Source organism: Phyllopteryx taeniolatus, chromosome 17 (genome assembly GCF_024500385.1).
Source record: "Phyllopteryx taeniolatus isolate TA_2022b chromosome 17, UOR_Ptae_1.2, whole genome shotgun sequence".
In the NCBI taxonomy this organism is placed as follows: Eukaryota; Metazoa; Chordata; class Actinopteri; order Syngnathiformes; family Syngnathidae; genus Phyllopteryx; species Phyllopteryx taeniolatus.
In genome coordinates this window covers 13,480,062-13,507,981 of record NC_084518.1, presented here as the reverse complement: position 1 = coordinate 13,507,981, position 27,920 = coordinate 13,480,062, and the positions used below count along the sequence as shown (strand labels likewise).

At 41.9% G+C, this 27,920-nt stretch overlaps 1 protein-coding gene across 7 annotated transcripts in view; it reads right to left on the bottom strand.

The window, feature by feature from the left end:
- The window catches only part of gabrg2 (gamma-aminobutyric acid type A receptor subunit gamma2), a 95,130-nt gene that overhangs the window by 16,413 nt on the left and 50,797 nt on the right, over nt 1–27,920 (bottom strand). For 2 of the 7 annotated variants that reach the window (XM_061751589.1, XM_061751590.1), the window contains exons 7-9: nt 6,738–6,890; nt 3,549–3,754; nt 842–865 (exon numbers count right to left, since the gene is read on the bottom strand). In XM_061751589.1, the coding sequence (XP_061607573.1) occupies nt 842–865; nt 3,549–3,754; nt 6,738–6,890 (383 nt within the window). Of the gene's footprint in view, nt 1–841; nt 866–3,548; nt 3,755–6,737; nt 6,891–15,407; nt 20,225–27,920 lie in introns of those variants that run through there. The other 5 variants (XM_061751591.1, XM_061751592.1, XR_009785140.1 and 2 more) reach the window with 4 other exon arrangements.

Below are 27,920 nucleotides of genomic sequence, written 5' to 3'. Positions count from 1 at the left end.
TTATTTTCAGTGTCTGCAGTAATGCTATCACTGCATCACACTGTATTAGTGAAGAGAAAGATGAGTCAAAAGGAAAAGCTCTCAGTTTAGTGGTCGATCTACATTCTTACCCTAACCTATGGTAACAAACTTCATGTTACGAAAAGGACACAATCACATACAGTTTGGAGCCTCAAATGTGCTTCCTTTGCAGGGCATCTGAGCTTACCCTAACTCTAAGACCACTGTCCATATAGTGCATGTGTAAATTTGGATTGTTGCTTGCTCCCTTCCACCTTGGATGCTTTTTTGTGGCTTACCTGATGTTTAAAAGCACCTCTAATTAGACTCAAAACATTGTGGGGGTTGTCTTTTTCAGTCTGTTAAGGCTCTGCTGACTCTGTAGGAAGTGTCAGGTTGATAAGCCCAACGAACACAGAGGTAAAGTTTCACTGGCATGACGAGAGGTGGGGGAAAAAAGAGGAAGCTTTTGCAGCCGCGCACTGTGGTTAAGACGACAAGAGTGAAACAGAACAGAGGGAGCCAGAAGTCCGAGCTGAGCCTGGACTTAATGTTCCATTGGGTACAGGATCAGTGGGATGCTCATTTGGATTGTAAAAAAAAGCGCTCAAGTCTGGCTGGCTGGCTGCCTCCGCACTGTGCACAGCAGAGAGCACCTTTAATGTAATTTTTCTGAAACCTGTTCATCAAATGAGGAGGTGTACAATAAAAATGCAGGTAAGATAAAGAGGGAACTGATGGATATTTTGCTGTAGAACAGACAGAAAAGCAGTGTGGTGCTTGAGGACTGAAAGAGCCAAAAAATGCAGCAGAAGCATGCAGTTAGACACAGGCAATATACCTTGGAGGAAAAGAGCCGGAGGAGCTTTTGTCCAGACAGGAAACAAAGAATGTGAGGAATTGAATAAGAGAATATACAACAAGAAACAGAAAAGGAGACATCAATAACCAGATTTCAAAAGAAAACACAAGATAATGCATGAAAATAACAAATTCTGCACGAGTCAGAATGGAAAGTGAGGAGATACCATAGAAAGACATACATAGTATGGCAACACATGGGGGAACGCATTGTGGAATATATGTTCCAAAGTACTTTCCTATAATACACTTTTCCATTACACAGGAGTGGCTCTTCAAAATAGTACAATAGGGAAAAAAAACAAACATAATTCACACTGCATTGATCATATCAGTCGGAACTCAAACAAACATAAAATTGGAGGAGAATGATGGTCTAATTTATTTACTTCTAGGCATTTGGCTATTGGCCACAGTAAGGAAGCAAACTGTATCCAAAAGGTGACACGGCAACAAGCAAATGGACCATTTGCACCAAAGTTGAGACTTTTGGGCAATGACAGATGTGTTGGAAAAATGAGCGACCAGTAGTAGTTTAGCTATACGGTACCAGCTTGGCATGCTTGGTAACCCTGGTTGACCAGCTACTGTGCAGTGGAAAAGGGGTATTGGCATTGATACTAACTGCTTTAGCCATAGAACAATGTATACCAAAATCATCAATAGCAAGAGCTGTAAAAGAGGTCTGATCTATGACATGAAGCAGTGGAAAAGGGGTATTGGCATTGATACTAACTGCTTTAGCCATAGAACAATGTATACCAAAATCATCAATAGCAAGAGCTGTAAAAGAGGTCTGATCTATGTCATGAATGTCACCGTGATTAATCAATCGTATGTAAAAAAATTAAGCCAATCAACAATGACTCATATTTCTTCTCTGTTCAGAATCAACAAGTATTTGGTGGGAGAGGTTGGCTGGCCTTTCAGCCGAGCTACATGATCTCTTGATGGATTCAAGGCTAGGCTAAAGACAGCGTCCTGACATGTGACATGGGTCTAAATTACAACTGTAACAGATGTGCGAAGGATTAGGCTACGGTTTGAGCTTAAGGCCTCACTCACTGAGTCGAGGTGACAGTGATTGGGAAGATGCTCCCTTAGGGATACTAAGCTTTTCTTTTTTTTCAAATGAGAATTAACTTTAGTGTAATACTTTGGGGGAGGGACAATGAGTATGTCATTGAACCTTAATCTATAGTGGATATAAGTGGATAATAATATGTATATATATATATATATATATATATATATATATAGTAATATAAAGTACAAGACCACAACAAATCATTTCAAAACTTTTTTTCACCTTTAAGGTGACCTATAACCTGTACAACAATGAACAAATCCTTTTGAGAGGGGGAGTAAAAATAAATAACTGAGATATGGTTGCACTAGTGTGCATAGCCTCTTATAACTAGGGATGTGGCTGCAATCACATTTAAATTCATGTTAAATGGGAGACAGCAAACACTTGCCATCATTTAAAGTGCCTTTGATTAACCCCAAATCTCAGCTGTTCTAGTAAACTTTTCTTGCCATTTTTGTAGTCACATCTTACAGCATAAGCCATGGTCCGCACAGAGCTTCCACAGCATCAGAGGAATCTCATTGTTCAAAGGTGAAAAAAATAATAATTTCCAAGGCATAAATATACCATGAATCACAATTACCAAAATAATGATCAAGCGAAGATAATATGGCACTACAGTTTTTGTGTTTCATTCCGTAGAACTGGACGTTCATCAAAAATTGGTGAAAAGAAAATTGGTCAGAGAAGCTGCTAAAAGGTTGACAGCAACACTGAATGAGCTGCAGGAGTTTCTGGCAAGTGCTGGCTGTTTAGTACATGTGACAACAATCGTCCGTATGCTTCATATGTCTGGGCTATGGGAGAGGGTGACAAGACAGAAGCTATATCTTACAAAGAAAAAACCCTCACTTGACATCTCCCAAAGCATGTGGGAAAAGTGTAATGATCCCAATGTTGTTTTGGCCGTAATTCAATTCCAAAAGTTATGTTTGGCACAAATACAACACTGCTTCATCACCAAAAGAACACCATATGTACAGTGAAGGATGGTGGTAGAAGCGTCTTGCTTTGGGGCTGTTTTGCTTCAGCTTGAACTGGGTGGGGCCTTAGTCAAGGTGGATGGAATATCGAACAGTTCTAAATACCAGTCATTGTTAGCACAAACCCTTCAGGCTTCTGCTAGAAAGCACAAAAATGTTAGGGAAAGCCTGCTGGAACACCTGAACTTTATTCTGGGTTAATTAGAGGCCCTTTAAATGGGTAACAGTTATGTGCTAAAAGCAACTTAACATGAGCTTGAATGTCACTGGTTAATTATGAATACAGCCACATCCCCAGTTATCAGAGGGTGTGCACACTTGTGCAACAACATTATCTCAGTTGTTTTTTTTTACTTCCCTTGAAATATTTTTTTTTTAACTGAGTTGTACAGGTCAAAAGTCATTAATTCTGGAAAAAAGCTTTTAAACGCCTTATCTTAGTCTAATTTTTTATTTCACAAATTCCTGGCATTCAAACAGGGATGTGTAGACTTTTTATGTCCATCGTATGTAAATAATACAAGGTACATTATAAGTTACACAGCCTGTTTCGTTCCAAACGAATCCAAAATAGATAATAAAACGACCTTTTTTAGATTTAGAACGGCACTCACCGGGTTTTTCTTCTTCTTGTCTTTTTTGGCACTTGGTTTTCTATTGCTTACAAAGTAGTGCAACGTGCCATACTCTATTAGTGCAGCGAAGACAAAGATGAAGCAGACGGACACAAACAGGTCCATGGCTGTCACATAGGAGACTTTAGGAAGAGACTTCCTTGCTATGGTACTCAGCGTGGTCATGGTCAGCACTGTGGTGATGCCTGGTAATGACATAACAGACAAAGGTTGTATACTAAATTTCCAACTTTTGTAATTGTGGCTACAGTTATGACAAGAATCAGAATCTAAAATAAATTCCTCCCCTTTCCCATCACAAAAAAAGCTATTTTCACAGCTCATAAATGCTATTGTTTACACAAAAGGAAGCTGCTGGGCCCATTTGAAGTCAGCTGGTAACCAAAACAAGTAAATAAATGGAATTATGGATATTTATCATATATTGGAAATCGATATCCCTGCACAGTATTATTAACTGTATGTTGAGATGATGTCTTATGACAATTAGCATTCCTGTAGTGATGGCTCCACAATGTTGTGTGTGTCCATGTTTATGTACCGGGAAGCTACGATTTTGTTCTGCCCAGTCTTTTTCGGTTCGGTTGTGCTGCATTTCTCCATAATTATTTGATTATTTTACTGTGGTTTTAAGTTCCAGTTTGGCTTATCAAATTGTAATATACTGGTAAGATTGTAGCATTGAAGGTCCCCTTCCATCAAAATGAAACATTTTCAACTGTATAACATTGGTCAAAATGGGTCTGTGACCTGGTTTAAGTTTGACGTCTATGCGAATTGTTGATTGAATACAAAAGACGATAAACGGTGAAAGGATTTCAAAATGACCTGATCAGATTAAGTGTGTTTGTGACAGAGAAAGTTACTAAATATTCAAGTGCCTGTCCACTTATCTCAGGAAAAATGGCTAGGCGACAACGGGGCTGTGACTTGTGCGAAGCGTTGCATCACCTGGAAAACTCAGGAGCTGAGGAATAAATGGCTTCCATTTATTTTGGTTACAAATTGCTGAGCATTTCAAAGCCAGAATTGTGTTGTGGTCGGGTGCAGTTCGTGGAGGCTGACTTCATAAAAATAAGCTTTCACACACTGCTGGAAGTGTATTTCTGGGTTTTGAGCGAATGACCAGCCGGGTGGCCACTGCCAAGCCACGCAAATACAGTATATAAAAGCATACATTTGTTGTATTTTATAACAATAATGAACTATCGGTATCATTTATCATTTATATTTTTATTATTTATAATTGTGGATTAAATAGTAAAAGCTTGCAGTCGTCACCAAAATGTGCGCGAAAACAGCGTCTTGCAAGGGGCACACCGTGAATGATCTTGAGTGAGTGATTTCTTGATTTTATGACCACATCCTGTGTAGGAATTACTCCTTCCTCATTATTGGTACTCTGTCTCTCTATCTTTATGGTTTAAAAAAGTGCTAAAGTACAATATACTGTATATGTGCAGCCTTTACAGGATCACCGTTCAAGGGCGTCACGTGACCTTGCTATGAACGCTTGGCCGAGATGCCGCCAAGTAACGCTGTTTTCCATTTTTAAAGTAGATAGAAATATGCAATAAACAGCATTATCCAGTGACCCTCCATCAAACTGCTATCTTTAATGGCATCACTACTTTTTCTTTGATCCTTGTACATATCCTTCAAAATTTAATCGATAAGCGACAATACAAATTAAGGAATGGCTTTGAAAAAGATTTCTTGCAGCAAAAAAATAAATAAAAATACTAATTCACAATGCTGTTAATGAAGTCAAGCAATGCAGTGTGGAAATTTTGCAGCGGTTAATTGATGCAAAACCAGGATTAGCGGTGGCTGTTTGATTATGTGCTCTTACTAGTTCGATCCCCAGGGGAGATGCATAAACAGCTGTTTTTCACTCCCTGTGATCCATATGGGTTATGGTTCATCTGCCATTGACCACCAACACTGACACTATATTCCAATAAACACCATCTGGAAGTCCCTCTCCCTGTATGGTTGTCTTGCTCTTGCTCTAATGATGAGGCACATGGAAATGGTTTATATGATCACTGATACTACAGATTAGCACTGCTAACAGAAGCATAATACCTTCTGAATACAAATAAAGACGCCACACTCCTTTTCACTAAATAGGGAGGCTTGCATTGGCGTACTGTGGTAGTCTATATTTGGTGTGGACCAAAAGACATCAGTCTGCTTTAAGATTAATATTTCAGGATTGTGAGTGAATTGGTTTATTTCTGGGTGGCATTGAAGGATTAAGAATTGTGTCAACTGCATTAATCCACTGCACAACCACCTGGCTGCTTGTACTGCCCTTATAATCTTTCAGCTTGTACTGCCCTTATAATCTTTCAAAGACGAAATTTGGATATTCGTTCCTTGTTATAATTTTAGCAGGGATTTGACGTGTTAGCATTTCCACAGCAAATCATGTTGGAATTCGCTGACGCTCAAGAACACAATCTATTTTTAGAGATTGATGGCAGACAAAGTAATGACGACAGAGAAAGAGGAGGAACGTTTCTTCCCTGTCTGATTCTTGTATGTTCAGTTATGCCAGATAATGATCACATCACATGGATTCCAGGTCAAGACTTCCAGCCTTACGGGTCCAAAAAGAAAGCTGACGAGGAGAAAGCTACATGGCTAAAAAACACATTAATTCCCAAGGTTCTCCCCTGCAGCTGCAGGAAGTTCAAAGCCTGACATGTTTTGTTAATATTTAAACTTTTGCTCTCATTTTAGTTCTGTGTCCTTTTCCTATGCATTGATTGAAGCCCCAGCAGCCTCTATTATTATTGTGCTGAGACTGCATCACGGAATTGCTGCTGCTGTACTGCATAATGAATGTCTCATTAAATCATGCGTGAAAACATGTGCCAGGATTGGGTCTTCTAATCAAGATGGACTAGATTCCTGAGCAGCGTGCCTGTCTCAGAGGGAAAGAGGAGGTGGAGGAAGCATGGGAAGAGGAGGAAGGAAAGAGGACGGATCAGTAGACTGCTCTTCAATATGAGGTTAAGTGTCACCACCCAAGAGTACTTGATATGTTTCACACGCATTCTTGTTAATGAATTAAAGTAACATGGTGTGTGGGCTAGTATCAATGTCCAATTACAGATTATTTGAATTTCGATTGCCAGTATTAAACATGTGCAAGATCACCTAATGATGTCCTGGCTGGTACTGCATCCTTGTTGATCCAGAATGAGACCCAGGAGAGGACAACAATGAGAGTGCATGGGATGTAGGTTTGGATGGTGAAGTAGCCCATTCTCCTACTCAGGTCAAAGAAGACCGCCAACACCACATAGTCACCTAAAAGAGAGGGAAAGAGGACAAAAATGGGTCAGATTGTTTCACTTGATAAACGTAAATTAATGTTGTTGTTCTGTCCTTATCAGACAGTTGACACAAAAACATGCTGCAGAGTACTCTCCAGTACTCTCTCTATTGAATCAAGCTGTATTAACACATTATGATCAAACACAGCTGTCAACAGCAAACATTAAACAAACTCAAGTCAGATGATGAATATATAATGCTGTGCAACCAAAATATGTTTGCTGAAGAAAGCTAGTACAATCAAAATGTAAACGTGATTAAAGAGTCTTCTTTTGGTCTTGCTTTTAATGCCTACACTTTGTACATCAGCCTCCATGAGTTAATCACCAAAAATTATCGCACTAATCATTTATTAACTCAGATTAATCACACAATTTATTTTGAAAGCACATGCTCCTTTACCTTAACCGGGTATTGGTTAGCTGAAATGCGGTGCAGGTTGTTATATGATCAGTGATCGGGTCATTGCTTATGCAAGTGCAAAGATAAGTGAGGAGAGACTAAATGGTGTGCTCGGCTACAAATTGTGCTTCAAAGGTTACCCCGATGGGACTTACAGGAAAAAAAAAAAAAAAAAGGTAATTTGCATATATAGTGCAGTGCTGAACTCTGTTTTCATCAAAGCAAAAGTAAAATACTATCTCAAAGCAAAATGTGGTACTGTGTGGTATATTTTGTGCCTGTGATTAATCATGATGAATCAAAATTCACAAGTGAGATTAATCTGACTTTCTTTTTTTTATCAATTGACAGCCTATACATTACAGGATGAGATGTATGTACAATTGGGTAAGGGTTAGGGTCCTGAAAACCTGAAAGTGGGTATATATACTTTTGGCAGATGTCTGCACGAGTTTAAATATATATATTTTTTTAGAGCCAGGGCTCCCTCTCAGTTGAAAGGTGTACTACAACCCCAATTCCAATGAAGTTGGGACGTTGTGTTAAACATAAATAAAAACAGAATACAATGATTTGAAAATCATGTTCAACCTATATTTAATTGAATACACTACAAAGACAAGATATTTAATGTTCAAACTGATAACCTTCATTGTTTTAAGCAAATAATCATTAACTTAGAATTTTATGGCTGCAACACGTTCCAAAGAAGCTGGGACAGGTGGCAAAAAAGACTGAGAAAGTTGAGGAATGCTCATCAAACACCTGTTTGGAACATCCCACAGGTGAACAGGCTAATTGGGAACAGGTGGGTGCCATGATTGAGTATAAAAGGAGCTTCCCTGAATTGCTCAGTCATTCACAAGCAAAGATGGGGGCGAGGTACACCTCTTTGTGAACAAGTGCGTGAGAAAATAGTCGAACCCTTTCAGGACAATGTTCCTCAACGTACAATTGCAAGGAATTTAGGGATTTCATCATCTACGGTCCATGATATCATCAAAAGGTTCAGAGAATCTGGAGAAATCGCTGCATGTAAGTGGCAAGGCTGAAAACCAACATTGAATGCCCGTGACCTTCGATCCCTCAGGCGGGCACTGCATCAAAAACCGACATCAATGTGTAAAGGATATCACCATATGGGCTCAGGAACACTTCAGAAAACCAATGTCAGTAAATACAGTTCGGCGCTACATCCGTAAGTGCAACTTGAAACTCTACTATGCATAGCAAAAGCCATTTATCAACAACACCCAGAAACGCTGCAGGATTCTTGGGGTCTGAGCTCATCTAAGATGTATTGATGAGAAGTGGAAAAGTGTTCTGTGGTCCGACGAGTCCACATTTCAAATTTTTTTGTAAATCGTGGACGTCGTGTCCTCCGGGCCAAAGAGGAAAAGAACCATCCGGACTTTTACGGACACAAAGTTCAAAAGCCAGCATCTGTGATGGTATGGGGCTTCGTTAGTGCCAATGGCATGGGTAACTTACACATCTGTGTAATGCTGAAAGGTACATACAGGTTTTGGAGAAACATATGCTTTCATCCAAGCAACGTCTTTTTCATGGACGCCCCTGCTTATTTCAGCAAGACAATGCCAAACCACATTCTGCATGTGTTACAATAGCGTGGCTTCGTAGTAAAAGAGTGCGGGTACTAGACTGGCCTGCCTGCAGTCCAGACCTGTCTCCCATTGAAAATGTGTGGCGCATTATGAAGCGTAAAATACGACAACGGAGACCCCGGACTGTTGAACAGCTGAAGCTGTACATGAAGCAAGAATGGGAAGAATTCCACCTACAAAGCTTCAACAATTAGTGTCCTTAGCTCCCAAATGTTTATTTGAATGTTAAAAGAAAAGGTGACACAGTGGTTAACATAAAGTTAATGATTATTTGCTCAAAACAATACAGTTTATCAGTTTGAACATTAATCATCTTGTCTTTGTAGTGTATTCAATTAAATATAGGTTGAACGTGATTTGCAAAACATTGTATTCTTTTATTTATGTTTAACACAACGTCCCAACTTCCTTGAAATTGGGGTTGTATTATTAAGCTGTTACTGTTTTCATTTTTACAAGCCGATACCCGTCATGTTATTCTTTAATTTTCTATTTCCCTAACGGGATGAATAAAGTATCTCTTTGAAGAGAATAGATGCAACAAATGTTTAGAAGCTAAAGAAGCTGAACCAATGAATGTGCAGCAAAACTATTCTGCTTTACAATTTCCATCCATCCAATTTCCATCCATTTTCTGCAATATCATGTTGAAAAAAAAAACATGATAACATAAAAAAGTAACAAACTTTAAAATTCACATCAAGCAGAATACACCAAAAGAGTCCAAACATGTGCTTTTTATTCATACATGAACATTGTGTAATATCATCCACACACCTGAGCCTTGAAAATATTAGGTTTTAAAGCGCATTCAGGGAGTAATTAACAAACTAATGCATTACCCCTATGCTCTAATAGGAGGCGGGCTGATACTGATGCATCAGCTTGCCACAGTGGAGGGCATGGGTCGATAACGCCTCCACAAGATGTCCTGTTGGCAAGTGCTGTGGCCTGTAATGAAACTGGTGAATGGATGAAGCCAAGCATATGGCAATAGGGTGCTACGCCTTCCAATTCCAGTTATGTTGTAAAGACCATTGTTATTAAAAGTGCAGAAAAGCTTTGTGCTGCTGACGAAGCCAGTACATATTTATTAACCAGCAGCAAGAGATCTTGGTTTAGGGGTTATTGTCAATGTACTGCTAATATTCAAACATCTAGTGCTCTGTCAGGCACTCAAGTCCTGTGTCGCTTAAAAATCTTACGCCACACACCAACCTGCATCAACAGAAAACACATATGGTGATATGAACAGTTATGGCTATGCTGTAGGGGTCACTGCACTTTGTTTATCAAATGACACTTTTAATGGCTTGGTGAACAGTTGTGCGTGCTGGGACAGATTGCCCAGACTTGGTCCCCGTCCAGATGCTACAAGAACTCGCTGGCGCTGAGCGCAGCGAAATAATAAACACGGACGGTCTCGCGTCTTTCTCTCTCTGTCGCTCATTAGCACAAGCGAGAAAACACACATATGTCGGCCCTTTCGTAATAAACTGGTGCGCCCTTTCGCGTGAGGAAAATTATTAACCAGCTGTTCGTACCCCAGCTGCAGTTAGTCTATTGCGAAGTGCCGGCAGCCATCGAACTATCTCTCACTCACACACTGACATACACACACACACACACACACACACACACACACACACACACACACACACAAATGACTGAGACAGAGAAGGCTTGTCCCCTGCAGGTTACAAGCCATAGCGAGAGGCCAGAGGTTTCCGACATCACTAACAGTTTGATGTTAATCAATTAGCAGTCAAGCGACCGAGCTGGCGGCCGACACTGAGCTGCCATTTAACTAAGACGAGCCACCAGATACAGACAGGTACATTGAAAGTCAGCTAAAGTTGAGAGGAGCTTTAGCACTGATGCACTGTCAAAGCTGAAGAGGTTAAGTGGAGTGAGCTTAGTCATGAGTATTATAGTTCAGTTCAGTTTAATCCTAACAGTACAAAAACATGTATGACAAGTTAACTTAAGACTATATTACTTCTCGGTGTGAATTTGACAGTGAGTGAAGGTTCGTCTTTGTCTGTGTGTCAACCATGGTGCATCTCAACCTGCAACAGCTGGACCAGGCTCAATGATCCACCATGACCCTGAACAGGATAAGCAATATAGGGAATGTAGGTGGAATAGACTCACCCTCACTCTCCATTTGGTTCACTTGGTGATACTTTATCAACATAGTCTACCTCAGCTCAGCTCTTGCCAGCACTGTTAACAGAGGACTTATTTTACTTGCGGCTTGTCCCGTTAGGGGTCGCCACAGCGTGTCATCCTTTTCCATGTAAGCCTATCTCCTGCATCCTCCTCTCTTAACACCAACTGCCCTCATGTCTTCCCTCACGACATCCATCAACCTTCTCTTTGGTCTTCCTCTGGCTCTCTTCCCTGGCAGCTCTATCCTCATCACCCTTCAACCAATATACTCACTATCTCTCCTCTGGACGTGTCCAAACCATTGAAGTCTGCTCTCTCTAACTTTGACCCCTAAACATCTAACCTTGGCTGTCCCTCTGATGAGCTCATTTCTAATTTTATCCAACCTGGTCACTCCTAGAGCGAACCTCAAGATCTTCATTTCCGCCATCTCCAGCTCTGCTTCCTGTTGTCTCTTCAGTGCCACTGTCTCTAATCCATACATCATGGCTGGCCTCACCACTGTTTTATAAACTTTGCCCTTCATCCTAGCAGAGACTCTTCCGTCACATAACACACGTGACACCTTCCTCCACCCGTTCCAACTTGCTTGGACCCGTTTCTTCGCTTCCTGACCACACTCACCATTGCCCTGGATTGTTGACCCCAAGTATTTAAAGTCCTTCACCCTTGCTATCTCTTCTCCTTGTAGCCCCACTCTTCTCCCTCCACCCCTCTCATTCATGCACATATATTCTGTCTTACTTCAGCTAATCTTCATTCCTCTCCTTTCAAGTGCATGCTTCCATCTTTCTAACTGTTTCTCCACCTGCTCTCTGGTTTCACTGCAGATCACAATGTCATCTGCAAACATCATGGTCCACGGGGACCAGTCTAACCTCATCTGTCAGCCTATCCATCACCACTGCAAACGGGAAGGGGCTCAGGGCTGATCCCTGATGCAGTCCCACATCCACCTTAAATTTCTCTGTCACACCTACAGCACACCTCACCACTGTTCTGCTGCCCTCGTACATGTCCGGTATTATTCTAACATACTTCTCTGCCACTCCAGACTTCCGCATGCAGTACCAGAGTTCCTCTCTGGGTACTCTGTCATAGGCTTGCTCTAGATCCACAAAGACACAATGTAGCTCCTTCTGACCTTCTCTGTACTTTTCCATCAACATCCTCAAGGCAAATAATGCATCTGTGGTACTCTTTCTAGGCATAAAAACATACTGTTGCTCGCAAATACTCACTTCTGTCCTGAGTCTAGCCTCCACTACTCTTTCCCATAACTTTATTGTGTGGCTCATACACTTCATTCATCCATAGTGCCCACAGCTCTGCACATCACTTTTGTTCTTAAAAATGGACACTAGGACACTTTTCCACCATTCCTCAGGTACCTTCTCATCCGCTAGAATTCTGTTGAACAAACTGGTCAAAAACTCCACAGCCACCTCTCCTAGATGCTTCCATACCTCCACAGGAATGTCATCAGGACCAACTGCCTTTCCATTTTTCATCCTCTTTAATGCGTTTCTAACTTCCCCCTTACTAATCATTGCCACTTCCTGGTCCACCACACTTGCCTCTTCTACTCTCCCTTCTGTCTCATTTTCCTCATTCATCAACTGCCAAAAGATACACAAAGTAATCTCCTGCCTGTTTCTCTGATCACTTTGGCTGTAGTGGTCCAGTCTTCTGGAAGCTCCTCCTGTCCACCGAGAGCCTGTCTCACCTCTTCCCGAAAAGCCGCACAACACTCTTCCTGTTCTCTGGTCTGCCTTTGTCTTCTTAATCTTCCTCCCCACCACCAGAGTCAATTTACACACCACCATTCTATGCTGTCCAGCCACACTCTCCCCTACCACTACCTTACAGTCGGTAACCTCTTTCAGATTACATTGTCTGCACAAGATGTAATCCACTTGCGTGCTTCTACCTCCCCTCTTGTAGGTCACCCTATGTTCCTGCCTCTTCTGGAAAAAGTGTTCACTACAGTCATTTGCTTCCTTGTTGCAAAGTCTACCACCATCTGTCCCTCCAAGTTCCTTTCATGGATGCCGTACTTACCCATCACTTCTTCATCACCCCTGTTTCCTTCACCAACATGTCCATTACAATCTGCACCAATCACGACTCTCTCTCTGTCTGGGATGCTCAGAACTACTTCGTCTAGCTCCTTCCAGAATTTCTCTTTCACCTCTAGGTCACATGCTACCTAGACTTTATGCCGATCTGATCGGTGTTATCGGTATCGGACGATAATTAGCATTTTATTCAGATCGGCTTTCATGTCATAAGTCGCTGATCCGATCCATTACATCATCGATCGGCTCCACACAAGACATTTAACTCCGCGTCTTCGTCCCGTTTATTTGTAGCCTTCTCACGTGTCTTGTAGCGCAGTACTCTTAACTATCTGACGGCCAATAAAGTTTTTTCAATCTTGTCGGTGAAAAAAAACATCGTCGCTGTGGGACTATTTTGCAGCGTCTCAGACAAACAGCACAGCACGTAAGTTATTTGCAGTCTGTGCACAACTGAAGTAAGTTGTGGGGAACGTCATCTAAATGCTTCAACCCAACAAATTTGATCGAGCATCTGAAGAATGTACACAAGGAGCATGCCGCGTTCAAGAAATGCAGCGTGGGGGGGTAAAAAAAAGTCAAACAGACTTTAACTCTGGACAACACCCGTCCATATAGCTGGGACAGTGAAAAAGTTAGAGTAAGCATGTCATTAACAGTATTTATTAAAGTAATTTAATTGCAATAAAGTAAATTCATTACAGTAAATTAGCACCCATTATTTCTGTCATGTAATGTTGATTTGACCTAAATTTATGTCAGTGGCCAATCCTTGAATGTCCCCTAGAGGTCATTGGTGTTTTAACTTTTGTCTAAAATGCTAGAGAATAATTTGAGCTTGGATGGGCTCCAGCACTACCGCAACCCTTGTGAGGATAAGCTGTACAGAAAATGGATGGATGGTTACAGTATAGAGTACACAAGTATATACAATAAATGAATAAGTCATGTAAATAGACACATTGCTCCATCTTGTGATCGGATCGGTGATCGGTTATCGTTTTTTTAAAACTTGCTGATCGGCCCCAAAAATCCTGATCGTGTAAAGCCTAATCCTACCTGTGGGGCATAGCCGCTAATCACATTATACATAACACACTCAATTTCAAGTTTCAGCCTCATTACTCTATCTGATACTCTTTTCACCTCCAAGACATTCTTAGCTAACTCTTTCTTTAAAATAATCCCTACTCTATTTCTCTTCCCATCTACACCATGGCAAAATAATTTAAACCCCGCCCCTAAACTTCTAGCCTTACTGCCTTTCCACCTGGTCTACTGGACACACAATATATCAACCTTTCTCCTAATCATCATGTCAACCAACTTCCGATATTTTCCTGTCATAGTCCCAACATTCAAAGTCCCCACATTAAATTCAAGGCTCTGTGCTTTCCTCTTCTCTTTCTGCCGAAGAACCTGCTTTCCACCTCTCCTTCGTCTTCGACCCACAGAAGCTGAATTTCCACCGTTGCATTGCACCATGACACAGTGTAACCCACCAATGAATTCAGCACAGAAGGACCGCAACATCATGAATAAGAACAATGGAGGAAATTCAGCATTTAGTTTTTTTTCTTCTTGGAAAGTCAACCGAGGCTATTTTTTTGTTCGAATGCTCTACTGATTCTCTGTCACTCCGCAGTATATCTAAATACACCTTTTTGGTTTTTGGTCCTGCACTTGGTATTATAGCCAGTGGTGCCTCCAAAAACATAGATCCATCCATTTTCTGTACCGCTTTTCCTCACTACGGTTGGGGGAGTGCTTGAGCCTATCCCAGTTAACTGCAGATGAGAGGCGGGGTACACCCTGAACTGGTCGTCAGCCAATCGCAGGGTATATATAAACAAACTCACATTTACAGTACAAGTTATTGCAGTATTCTTTGTCCTCAAAGTGCGCGAAGCTTTTGTTTTTGGGTAGAAACTGGAATAAACATTTAATCATAACTTAATGCTTTAACTTTGACAGCTCTAATGCGGGCATAGTTTTTTCAGTTGAATTTAGTTTTCAGGCTTTGTACTGGGATTCTGAAACTGGGAAGAGGCTGCATAGCAAGTACAACGACCCCTGTTGTAGATCTTTCACAATCTAACATTCTCTCTTACTCATGACCATCACCACTGAGAGGTCCAATACAGTATACATGCAGTGGACCAGCAGCAAAAGTATTGAAGCAGATATATGTGATGCTATGATCACACAGCCTTACACATGTATCCGACACCGCCCACATCTTCAGCTCCACCCCTATCTTGCTAACAATCATCTGATCCAAAGTGCTAATTTTTCCTGTAACAAGAAAACAAAGATTGCAGATCAGTACAATGAAGGCGTATTATGCAACGCTCCTTGCACACCGCTAATAAAATGAACTTATCATCCATCGCTGTAATTACATTGCTTTTAAGTCAATCAGTTTCTATCTAGACAGGGACAATTTTGCTGACCCAACCCATGCAAAAATACTGACAGTAGCACAAACCTGCCATCGGAGGTATTCTTTTTTTATTGAAGATCCCCCATTTACTTCAAGCTGATGTAATCTACGGTAAGCAATAAAAAAACTTGGCGGGCCTGATCATTCATCAGAAATCAGCGCTTTATTGTTCAAGGCCTCAGAGGCAACACATTTAACAGAATCAGAGTGAGAGCGATGGGAATGAACAATAATTCTTTCAGCCTGAGCCTTCTAGTGTGCGATATATGTATATATATATATCCCCAGCCACTTCATCCAGCTACATATATATATATATATATATATGTGTGTGTGTGTGTGTGTGTGTGTGTGTGTGTGTGTGTGTGTGTATATATATATATATATATATATATATATATATCTGGGCGTCCCTGCTAAAGAAAGCTACTGCCCCCGCGACCCGACCTGGGATAAGCGGTAGAAAATGGATGGATGGGTATATATAAGAGATTTGTTTAATTATTATACCGGAGTTACAATTCTTATCCGAGTAGGATAGTTGAGAACATTAGTGCGGAACAGCCGCTGGAACGAATCCTGGAATGCCAATTTGTGAATGCTGAAAAAAAAAAAAGAACAGTCACATGTAAATATCATAGTCATTTTGCTGGCAGAGGGGTTGTAAATTGGTGAAGATATGGACGGGCAGCAGCGGCCCGAGGCACATGCCCATGGCCATCCAATACGAGGCTGCTGACAAGCCGTCCTCAACGCTTGTGGAAGTAAGCGGTGATAGCGTATGCTAATGTCCACGTTTGACTGAAAGACAGGAAGCTTGCTAATGACCGGGGTTATGCCATGGCTACTTGCCAGGGTCAACGGAACTTAGCCAGAATGCTAGCTCATCACTTTTTGGTGACATGGCAAATGGTAGAGTGCGAGCAATGAACCACTTGCCATGTTGCTGGATTGTACCCCCGCAGACTGCTGTGGGTATTTTCATACCTGCCACTGGGTGTCAAGACAATAATGTATGGTCAAGTTATTTTTTAAACATTTTTCTACCATATAACAGCACGCTCTATAACACAGTCTAAGATTATAGACTATCAACCTGATTTGAAAGTAACTAGGAAATATTGGACATCTGAATTATCTATTCAAGGGTGAAACTGTTGCCATCATAAAACCTTTTTCAAACGAACACACAAGTTAAGTTATTTTTTCCTTAATTGTCTGTTATGTAACAATAAGTTAACTGCTGTATATTGATTTATAAAAGTAAATTAATAAAAAAAAATACTCACCATTTGCAGTGTGACAGAGATGTAGCGTTTAAGAAAGTAGAAAGGGAGAACTGCTGGTGTTTTTTTTTGGTTAATAATTGTAAATCTCACAAAGTTGAAGGTTTCATTGTAAAACTAATCTGCACAGGGGAGGATTACTATGTGTGTCTGGGAGGGAGTGTCTTCACATTAAGACTAAATGAAGCTAAATTTTGTGTCACATTTTTCTTTCATTATTGATGGCAACTTAGGGCCTTTTTATCCATATTCCACTGAGCAGCCATAGTAGAGAGACAGGAATACCACTTTTGTCGTGATATAACCAATGTGTTGCAAGAACTCCCATTTACAATTCTGTAGTCAACATAGTTTTCTTTTTTGCCATCATTGTTAGTGGTAGCCTTTTGTATGGCATTAAAAGATATCACAGTAAAAGCCAAAGAAAATGTATAAAGTTTATCTTTCAGATGCTCATTGAGCTGACATCAGATATGGTAATGATTCAACCTCTTAGTGTGTTTGAATTTTGAGGTTCTAGTGTATTTCAAGCAATGCTCATCACATTGGTGATTTGTACCTGACTATAAATGATAATTTTCCCAACACAGTAATGCAAACCTCCACCACAGAATGTATCCAGTGTTTCGTTTTGCACCTCTCAGTCTGTTTCTGTGTTTAGTTCCAGCTCACCTTGTCTAAAAATGGCTTCATTATTTCTTTTTCGCACACTGAACAGAGACGTGATTCAAACCTGTTATGTAAACTTAAGCGCATTCTTAAATTCAACACTCACCCTCCTCTCTTTCTCTTGATATCCCACCTCATCTCAGTCTCATTTTCATTTCTAATACAACATGCTATGACCTCTTATGTCTCACAATGACATAATAGATTGGTCTTTACAATAGCTATAAAGCCATTTAATAGATGTATGAATAGATGGTTAAAATTTGGAAGCCTAAAAGTCACTGACATTTCTTTGTCTTGAAATGTATCCTGGTTTACTGTGTCATCATTGCAACCACGTCAGTCATACTTCATGTATCAGAATTGGCTGCAACATGTGATCAGACAATGTCTTTGTCTGTAGACAAAGCACGTTGCTCATTGGCCTTTTTCTTGCAAGGACAGACAACTCTTGGTGTATCCCTGTGTTTGTTACAGTAAGACTACACAAAAAGGAATCTGCCTATTAACTACCTTAGAAACCACAGACGTTTGTCAAATAAATATATATATTTAAATAAAATGCAGTTTTCTTTGCAATTAACCTTTTCATAAATATACCCTTTGTGCTTAAGTCCAACTATTTCAGTGGAATATTGACAAAATATCGCCTCACAGAAATTCAGACAGCTGTACTGATAACACATTTGAATGAAGGCAGGTTAATCCTCTTAGTAAATAGTGAACACAGTCCAAGCTTCTATGACTTCAAACTGAATTCCACTGTATCCTCTGCAAAAGTTAACGCTAATAAACACCCTTGATACATTACGCTATCTATCGGTGGCACTCATTAGCATAATACACCAAGATAAAACATGCCACTCTTCATCTAAAGTTTTGGGAAGCCACAGGAGAGCTCAGGGGATGTGACTGTTGGTTCAGGGGGGATTTTTTTTAACACAATGACAGAGAAAAAAACAAAAAAACTATTGGATTCTATAAACCTGAAACCCTTACTTACCTATGAATCAGTTAAGTAGGGACTGGGAGAAGAGTTGAACACATTAAAGCAGACACTCAAATAATTCACAATTATTTACCCCCAAGTGTATAATATTGTCAAAACTTTGTCAAGGCTAGCAACTTCTTGTGCAAGTCCACATGAAAGGCAAACATCTCCATGAGCAATAGCTCTGACACCGTTGGCCTGTTTTTGTTTTTTGGCTGAACACCCTCCCCCTCTTTTTTTAATACCCTTGCTTCCCTCTATTCTATGACCTTCATCCATGCCTACCAGCATCTCAACTGAAAAACAACCTCAATACTTTTTATCCACTCGCAAAATAATTTTCATTTGGGTGGCAATGTATTCGTGTGTCCTACTTTATCCATCTGAAGATTCTGTGGCAACTGCAGTCGTGCCGAGGAAAAATAAATACAGGAACAGGAGGACAGGTGTGTTATCTCGTAAATCCATATTTTCGGCTTCAAACTGTACGCTTTTTAAAAGAAATATTGCACCGCTGTTTGAGGTTGGAGGCTTTAGGTGTGGGCATGATTTAGATTAGGGATTGGAATAAAAAGCCGTTCATGTTTGAGAATTCGGTGGATTGTCTGGATTGTTGATTAACCGCTTCTTAAAAAAACTGGGTCAAAACGGCGCGCACTACTTGGCTGCAATAAGCAGAGATGCTACTGAGTCCGTCAAAACAACAAGAACAACAACATGGCGTCAGGGAAGACAAGTTACATCTATACAAAACTATGCTATAACAATTGCTCTGGAAAGCACTAGTCTGACTAATAAAATAATGGCATTGAAGCAGGAGTACAGAACATTCCATCCATCCATCCATTTTCTTCCGCTTATCCGAGGTGGGGTCTCGGGGGCAGTAGCTTTAGCTGGGACGCCCAGACTTCCTTTTCCCCAGCCACTTCATCCAGCTCTTCCGGTGGGATCCCGAGGCGTTCCCAGGCCAGCTGGGAGACAGTCTCTACAGCGTGTCCTGGGTTGTCCCCAGGGTCTCCGCCCGGTGGGACATGCCCGGAACACCTCACCAGGGAGGCGTCCGGGAGGCATCCTTATCAGATGCCCGAGAAACCTCATCTGGCTCCTCGCAATGTGGAGGAGCAGCGGCTCTACTCTGAGCTCCTCCCGGATGACCGAACTTCTCACCCTATCTCTAAGGGAGAGCCCGGACACTCTGCGGAGGAAGCTCATTTTGGCCGCTTGTATCCGGGATCTTGTTCTTTCGGTCGAGACCAAAAGCTCGTGAGGGTCCATAGCTGAGGGTAGGAACGCAGATCGACTGGTAAATTGAGACCTTCGCCTTTCGGCTTAGCTCCTTCTTTACCACAACGGACCGATACAAAGTCCGCATCACTGCAGACGCTGCACCGATCCACCTGTCGATCTCCCGTTCCATTCTTCCCTCACTCGTGAACAAGACCCCAAGATACTTGAACTCCTTCACTTGGGGCAGGATCTCATCCCCGACCTGGAAAGGGCACTCCACCCTTTTCCAATTTAGGATGATGGTCTCAGATTTGGAGGTGCTGATTTTCATCCCAGCCGCTTCACACTCGGCTGCGAACCGCTCCACTGAGAGTTGGAGATCCCGACTTGATGAAGCCAACAGAACCACATCATCTGCAAAAAGATATGAACAGAATCGGTGACAAAGGGCAGCTTTGGCGGAGTCCAACCCTCACCAGAAACGAGTCCGACTTACTGCCGGCAATGCGGTCCAAACTCTGACACTGGTCGTACAGGGACCGAACAGCCCGTATCAAGTGGTTCGCTACCCCATACGCCCGAAGCACCCTCCACAGGATTCCCTGAGGGACACGGTCGAACGCCTTCTCCAATTCCACGAAAGACATGTAGACTGGTTGGGCGAACTCCCATTTACCCCTGAGGACCCTGCAGAGGGTGTAGAGCTGGTCCACTGTTCCACGGCCAGGGCGAAAACCGCACAGCTCCTCCTGAATCTGAGATTCGACTTCCTGATGGACCCTTCTCTCCAGCACCCATGAATAGACCTTACCAGGGAGGCTGAGGAGTGTGATCCCCCTGCAGTTGTAACACACCCTCCGGTCCCCCTTCTTAAAAAGGGGGACCACCACCCCAGTTTGCCAATCCAGAGGCACTGTCCCCGATGTCCACGCAATGTTGCAGAGGCGTGTCAACCAGGACAGCATCCAGAGCCTTTAGGAACTCCGGGCGAATCTAAAGCCACCGAGGAGCTTTTTAACCGCCCGAGTCGGTGACCTCAACCCCAAAGATGGGAGAGCCCGCCTCAGGGACCCCAGACTCTGCTTCCTCATGGGAAGGCGTGTTGGTGGAATTGAGGAGGTCTTCGAAGTATTCTCCCCACCGACTCACAACGTCCTGAGTCGAGGTCAGCAGCGCTATTCACTATTCACAGTGTTGATGGTGCCCTGCTTCCCCCTCCTGAGACGCCGGATGGTGGACCTGAAATTCCTCGAAGCTGTCCGGAAGTCTTTCTCCATGGCCTCACCAAACTCCTCCCATGCCGTTTTTGCTACAGTGACCACAAAAGCTACATTCCGCTTGGCCAGCCGGTACCCATCTGCTGCCTCAGGAGTCCCATAGGTCAAAAAGCTCCTATAGGACTCCTTTAGCTTGAAGGCATCCCTCACTGTTGGTGTCCACCAACGGGTTGGGGGATTTCCGCCATGACGGGCACCGACCACCTTACGGCCACAGCTCCGGTCGGCCGCCTCAGCAATGGTCCCTCCGCCTCTACCGTAATATGAGCAAAGTTCTGTCGGAGGTGGGAGTTGAAACTCCTTCTGAGAGGGGATTCTGCCAGACGTTCCCAGAAGACCCTCACAATACGTTTGAGCCTGCCACGTCGGACCGGCATCTTCCCCCACCATCGGAGCCAATTCACCACCTGGTGGTGATCAGTTGACAGCTCTGCCCCTCTCTTCACCCGAGTGTCCAAGACACGACCACAAAGTCGATCATCGAACTGCGACCTAGGGTGTCCTGGTGCCAAGTGCACGTGTGGACACCCTTATGCTTGAAAATGGTGTTCGTTATGGACAATCTGTGATGAGCACAGAAGTCCAATAACAGAACACAGCTCAGGTTCTGATCGGGAGTGTCACTTTCATTGCCCACGTGAGCATTGAAGTCCCCCAACAGAATGATGGAGTCCCGAGCGGGAGCGCTCTCCACCACCCCCTCCAAGGACTCCAAAAAGGGTGGGTACTCTGAATTGCTGTTTGGTAAATGGGCACAAACAACAGTCCCGTCCCCCCACCTGAAGGCGGAGGGAGGCTACCCTCTCGTCCACTGGGGTGAACCCCAACGTACAGGTGCCAAGCCGGGGGGGCGATAAGTATAGCCACACCTGCTCGGCGCCTCTCACTGTGGGCAACTCCAGAGTGGAGTCACCTAGGACCTGTTTGCCATGGGTGACCCTACCAGGGGCGTGAAGCCCCAGACAACTTAACTCCTAGGATCATTGGGACACACAAACCCCTCCACCACGATAAGGTGATGGCTTCCAGGAGGGGACAGAACATTCGATTCCATTCATTTATTAACCCCATAGCCAAGTACAAGGACTTTTGTCAATTCCCCAACAGTTGTTTAAAAGTCTGCAGAGCAAAACTGCTAGCTTAGAAATAAAAGTGGGCCTCAAGGACATTAGCAACTTTAGACAAAATTAAGAGCTACATCGGTAATGCATTTTAAAACAGATGATTTGGGTAATGCTTAAACGAAAAGTTCCTAGTTGTAAATCAGATTTAATGTTATGTGAATATTGTAGCTGGCAAGTGCAGGTAGGGATGTGTGTCGGGGGATGTCGTGCAGCGTAAATTAATATTTAACTTGACAAAATGAGGATTCTGGCTGAGTCACAACATTTATCCTGCCCATCACAAGTGTCACCAGGAGAGAGTGAGAGACAGGGAGGAGGAGTGGATGACTGGAGGAAGAGATTAAGAACGAGTAGCTATTATAGGAGTGGCGTCTCACTGTGGCTAATGGATTGTTTCGGCACTCTTTGACCTCCTTTCTCTTAATAAACACTGGGTGATCGTCATCTGATTAAAGAGCTGCAGCATATTTTTACAGTCATTCATTTACTCTTATAGATTGTGTTCCGGCGACACGGTGGTTAGAGCGTCAGCTTCACAGTTCTGATGACCTGGGTTCAATCCCTGGCCCCGCCTGTGTGGAGTTTGCATGTTCTCCCCATGCCTGCGTGGGTTTTCTCCGGGCACTCCGGTTTCCTCCCACATCCCAAAAACATGCATTAATTGGAGACTCTAAATTGCCCGTAGGCGTGACTGTGAGTGCGAATGGTTGTTTGTTTGTATGTGCCCTGCGATTGGCTGGCAACCAGTTCAGGGTGTACCCCGCCTCCTACCCGATGACAGCTCGGATAGGCTCCAGCACGCCCGCGACCCAAGTGAGGAGAAGCGGCTCAGAAAATGGATGGATGGATTGATTGTGTTCCTTGTCTATGAAAGCAACACAGGACATGTATAATGTGTCAGTTCTCAATGTCTAATTTTTATACTTTATACTTTGGTTGGTTACAGGATTGACTCATCACTGTGATGTGAGCTTTACACCAGCTACTCTTCTGCTACTTTATGGCAAGGTTTTACTGTATTGTCAATCTGAGCTACAATGTCTCAGTAACAATAAACCATCACATACATAAGGGAAAAAAATAACTGCGGAGGCAAGGTTGCCAACGGCTGCTTAGTTTAATCATGACAAGTGGTTAAGAAACGGAAAGCAATAAAACACATTTTAAAGCTCTTTTTTCCCCCTTACGTATGTGATAAACTGTTTCTGTGTCAATTATTCTACTCATATGCGTTTACTTATCACTGCATCTAAAAAAACTGTCACCCGCAAAGACCATGAAGAATTTGATTGCTGATCAGTCAAACGAGATCAATCAGATTAGGAATGGGATTTTAAAGTAAATTTAAAAAAATCCTTAATCAACTAACAATCATTGAATCTGTTAACTGTTGTTTTTCATATATCTTAATAGGTTGGGATAATCTCTCTGAATGTTATGAACTCTTGATTCAAAACCATTATCGAGGTCAGAGAGTGTAAATGTAAGGCTTAGCTGACGTCATTCTGTTCTTCTTCAGGCCACAAAATAGTGGAAATTACAGGAATTGCATAAACAGAACCCATGATGGTTGCATCGAATAAATCCACTTGAACACAATTAATCAATACAACTAATATCACAAAATCAACTGATTAATGGTGTCATATGCTCATCCATAATTTCCTCTTGATCCAAGCTAACATTGAATAACATCCTACTAACATAAATACAACATATGACAGCTTAATCAGGTGTAATTTCATAGAAATAATTTCAATTGCTGCTAAATGTGCAAACTGCATGACATTCACAATAACATCATTCGACAGTAATAAATAAAATGTTATGCTTAATAAACATGCTAATTTATGATGTCAATGTGTGGAGTCACTAACATTACATGCAAACACCAATTCAAATTGGTGTTCTTGAGTAAAACTGTGGCGGCACGGTTAGAGCGTCAGCCTCACAGTTCTGAGGACCGGGATTCAATCCCCGGCCCCGCCTGTGTGGAGTTTGCATGAATTGGAGGCTCTAAATTTCCCGTAGGTGTGAATGTGAGTGCGAATGGTTGTTTGTTTGTATGTGCCCTGCGATTGGCTGGCAACCAGTTCACGGTGTACCCCGCCTCCTGCCCAATGATAGCTGGGATAGGCTCCAGCAAGCCCGCGACCCTAATGAGGAGAAACGGCTCGGAAAATGGATGGATGGATGGAAGTAAAACTGTATCAGGATGTTGCACGCAAATGAATTTTCACCCTCTGAGGATATTATATTTGGGCTTTGGTATTATTGTTATCTTGTGGCAGCAGAACTGTAAATACTGTAGTTGTATGAGTATGTCTTCGTGGGTTAAGGTCTATGTCTCTATTTGCATCTACATGGGCCTAAAGATAGAACAAGGATATGCTTGCTCACGCTATAAGAGGGAATGCATTTTCTTTCCATGGGTTAGTTGTTTGCTTGTTTTCTCGAGCTCAATGCACGACCCCCCTGATTTTCCCCATCAACAAATCATCTGTAAACTGTGGCGCTCCGTAATCGGGACAGGGCCACTGATGTGTCTCGCGGCTTTCTCCACTCAAGCTGAATCACACAGGCGGGCGCACACAGACAACAGGGCTGCACGGCATGGCTTTTGGACGGTCAATCTAAGAATAGGTTTCCATACATCACAAGCAGACAAATAGACTCATTGAAACATGCATTATTCTATGACGCACTTTAAACTCATCCACACACAGATGTGTATGTACATGTACCTATGTATGTATGTACCGGTACATGGTTTCTCATTCCATCGTGCTGCTTAAATTAAAACTTTCCGTGACTCATTGCAAAGAGAAGCTAGAATAGCTACCGAACGAGACAATCAGTTGGGAAATTACATGGCTAGCCTCAATGCTTGGTCGAAAAAGCCTTCAGGACATCTATCTAAGATATATATATTTTTTAGCTAATTTGTGCTGGAACTATGACTCTCAGACATGGTGACATCTCCCTGTGGATCTGAGCAATGGAAGCATAACATTAATGCACTATAAATAAAGCTCCACCATTTTTTAAGTCTATAATGTGTCCTCTCCATCATTTTTGCACAGTATTTACACACTAGCATAACATAATCTATGAGGGGGATGGCTTCAGTTGTTCAACATTTGACTGTGCTTTAAAAGAATACTCATGTAGTTGTGTACATATACTGTACAACAATTTTGCGCTCACTCCATAAACTAGGAAAGTTAACATTAGCTTCTTCCCAAAAAAGGACTTGCAGACATATCAAATACTTTGAAAAACTTCCATAAATAGTAATATTACTACATACAACAACTACTAAGTTTTCACTACACCATATATTGCTAACCAATACCTTGCAACAGTAATAGCAGGTGGATATGTAACTAACTACAACGTATGATCTTTCCGTACATTTTAAGGTTTTTATAATGGGATACGTTTTTACTCAATCGTTTGTCTTTTATCTAATTCTTTCTGCATCCCCTATCATTTGTCGGCTTGTCTTCCCTTGTAAATCTGAGAGTATGTGAGCAAGCGTGTTGATAAATGCAGGTATAGGGTAGCAGGCAATGCAGGCAGTCTTGATGCGAAGTGACATGTCAAGAGATGAAGTCTTTGGACACTGGCTGAGCAGGGCAAGTGGGGAAGCAAATATAAACAGACGCCACCTTTATTAAAAGCTTCAACAAGAGCAGCAGATAGCGTGCAAACCCCGAGCACCTATTTCATTGTAAAATCTATTTTTTTAAAGCATGCCTCGTTGTTATCCCTTTTTTATTTGAGAACTAATCTGGTCACAGTCAGGTAGCTTTCTCCGACAATGAAACAGAATAACGTCCTCTGGCTGAAGCCAATTCACCTGCACGCCTGTCTGCTAGGATTAATGTTATTTCCAGTTGCCTTACGTGACCCATTTTAACACAGCAATGATCCTGAATAGGAATAGTCTTTAAACATTTAACTTGCCCTTCAATACTCATCTGAAAAAAAAAACCAAAAAAAACCTAGTACTCAGACACATTTTGCATTCTGTCCGTAAAATACACATTTTAATAATAATTTCAGCTCTCGTCAAATGCATAGGGTGCACTTTGTGGCCGAACTCTGTCTCAACAGACTGCTCGTTCAGGCAGATGTTGTACTCGCTCAACTGGCAGCAGGTCAGAAACCCAAAGTGACTGCAAAATGAGACAAGGGGTCTCTCAACCACAGTCAAGGTTCTCTGCACTGACAAGAGAGCAGATGGCGGTTTGGCTGTTGGCGGAAATAACAAACCAGATCAGAGAGGCACGCCACGAAGTCTTCACCGCATCTAATCCGCATACGCAGATTGCCTTTTCATGATGTCACTTGGAAATGCTTTGATTAAAATGAAAAGTTTGAAGTTTTTTTTCACAACTCACAGCTTAATTTAAGCATGCTCCATTGCATCACCATAGCTGGATGTAAATATGTATAGAAGCTGATGATTTAAGGTTTGTAAATTTTTGTACACCGCCATTCTATGCGTAGCACTGGACTATCTGACAGGCATAACCGCAATCAACCTCTTGACGGAATACACATAAAAGAGTGCTATTCCACTCAATTAGCATTATAAGCTAAAGCAAAATTACTCCCAGACCTCTATATAAACTGCACTTTGTGGTGTTTTTTTCTCAAATCCGTACTAATTAATTGCAAGGGGGTTATGGCACACACTGTATGCTCAAAGTTTAGATTTAATCTAATTTCCTAACCTCCAAACATCATCACTTTACCTGATATTCAATAACACATTGAGATTCTGCTTTCCACGCTACTGTACATGCACACATACACAGACAATTATATGTACAAACATTTTTTGGGGAACTGCAGAGGCTTAAATTGGATAAACATACATCACATATTTGCAGGCCGTAATTTTAAACACAAAAAACAAATGGAAATTTACCAAAACAGGCTGCTACATGTGATTGGATAAAAATATCTTTGTCTTACACTTGGTAAAGTAGAATGTGGCTCATTATCCCCCAAAAATTTTAATGCTCTGTTAGTCTGTTCCAAGTAACTGTAAAGAGATGTCATGATCGCTCTTGCCTTTGCTCTATACAATTTCCTCTGCTTGCTCTTGCAAGAAAGAAACAAAACAAAAAAAAGAAATTTCTTTCTAAACACTGAAAACGGTGCGCTTGTGCAATCAAAACTAAAATAATTTTTTGTATTTTACTTTTGACAAAGTTACCATCGTTGCCATGTAAACATGAAAATGTATAAATAAAAAGAGCATCTAAAAGAGCAGGACCCAAAGGTGTTTACAACAGTGAATTTCACTGCATATTTAGCTCTTACGAGCTAATACAAAAACCTTGTTCTTGGGTTATTATTTAGAAATCTATTCAGTTACAGCTTCAAAAAAAAGTCTGATTTTGTTCTGTCCAATCTGTCCTTTGCCAACGTCCTCCCAGCCCCCGGCCCCTGACTTTTTATTGACAAGGTTTCACAGCTCAGTCAGACATCCAATTGTACAACCTTGCCTTATTGTAACTGCAATACTAGTGTTCCCCATAGAGCCTTAATTTGCCTAAAACCATCTGTACCAATTAGTCATCGTTTTCTCAGTCAAAACGACCTCCCCCCAAAAATCCCGTTTTATTTAATAGCATACTTGTATACTTATCGTGCATAGTGTGTGTGGGCCAGGCGATTGTGATAGCGTCTTTT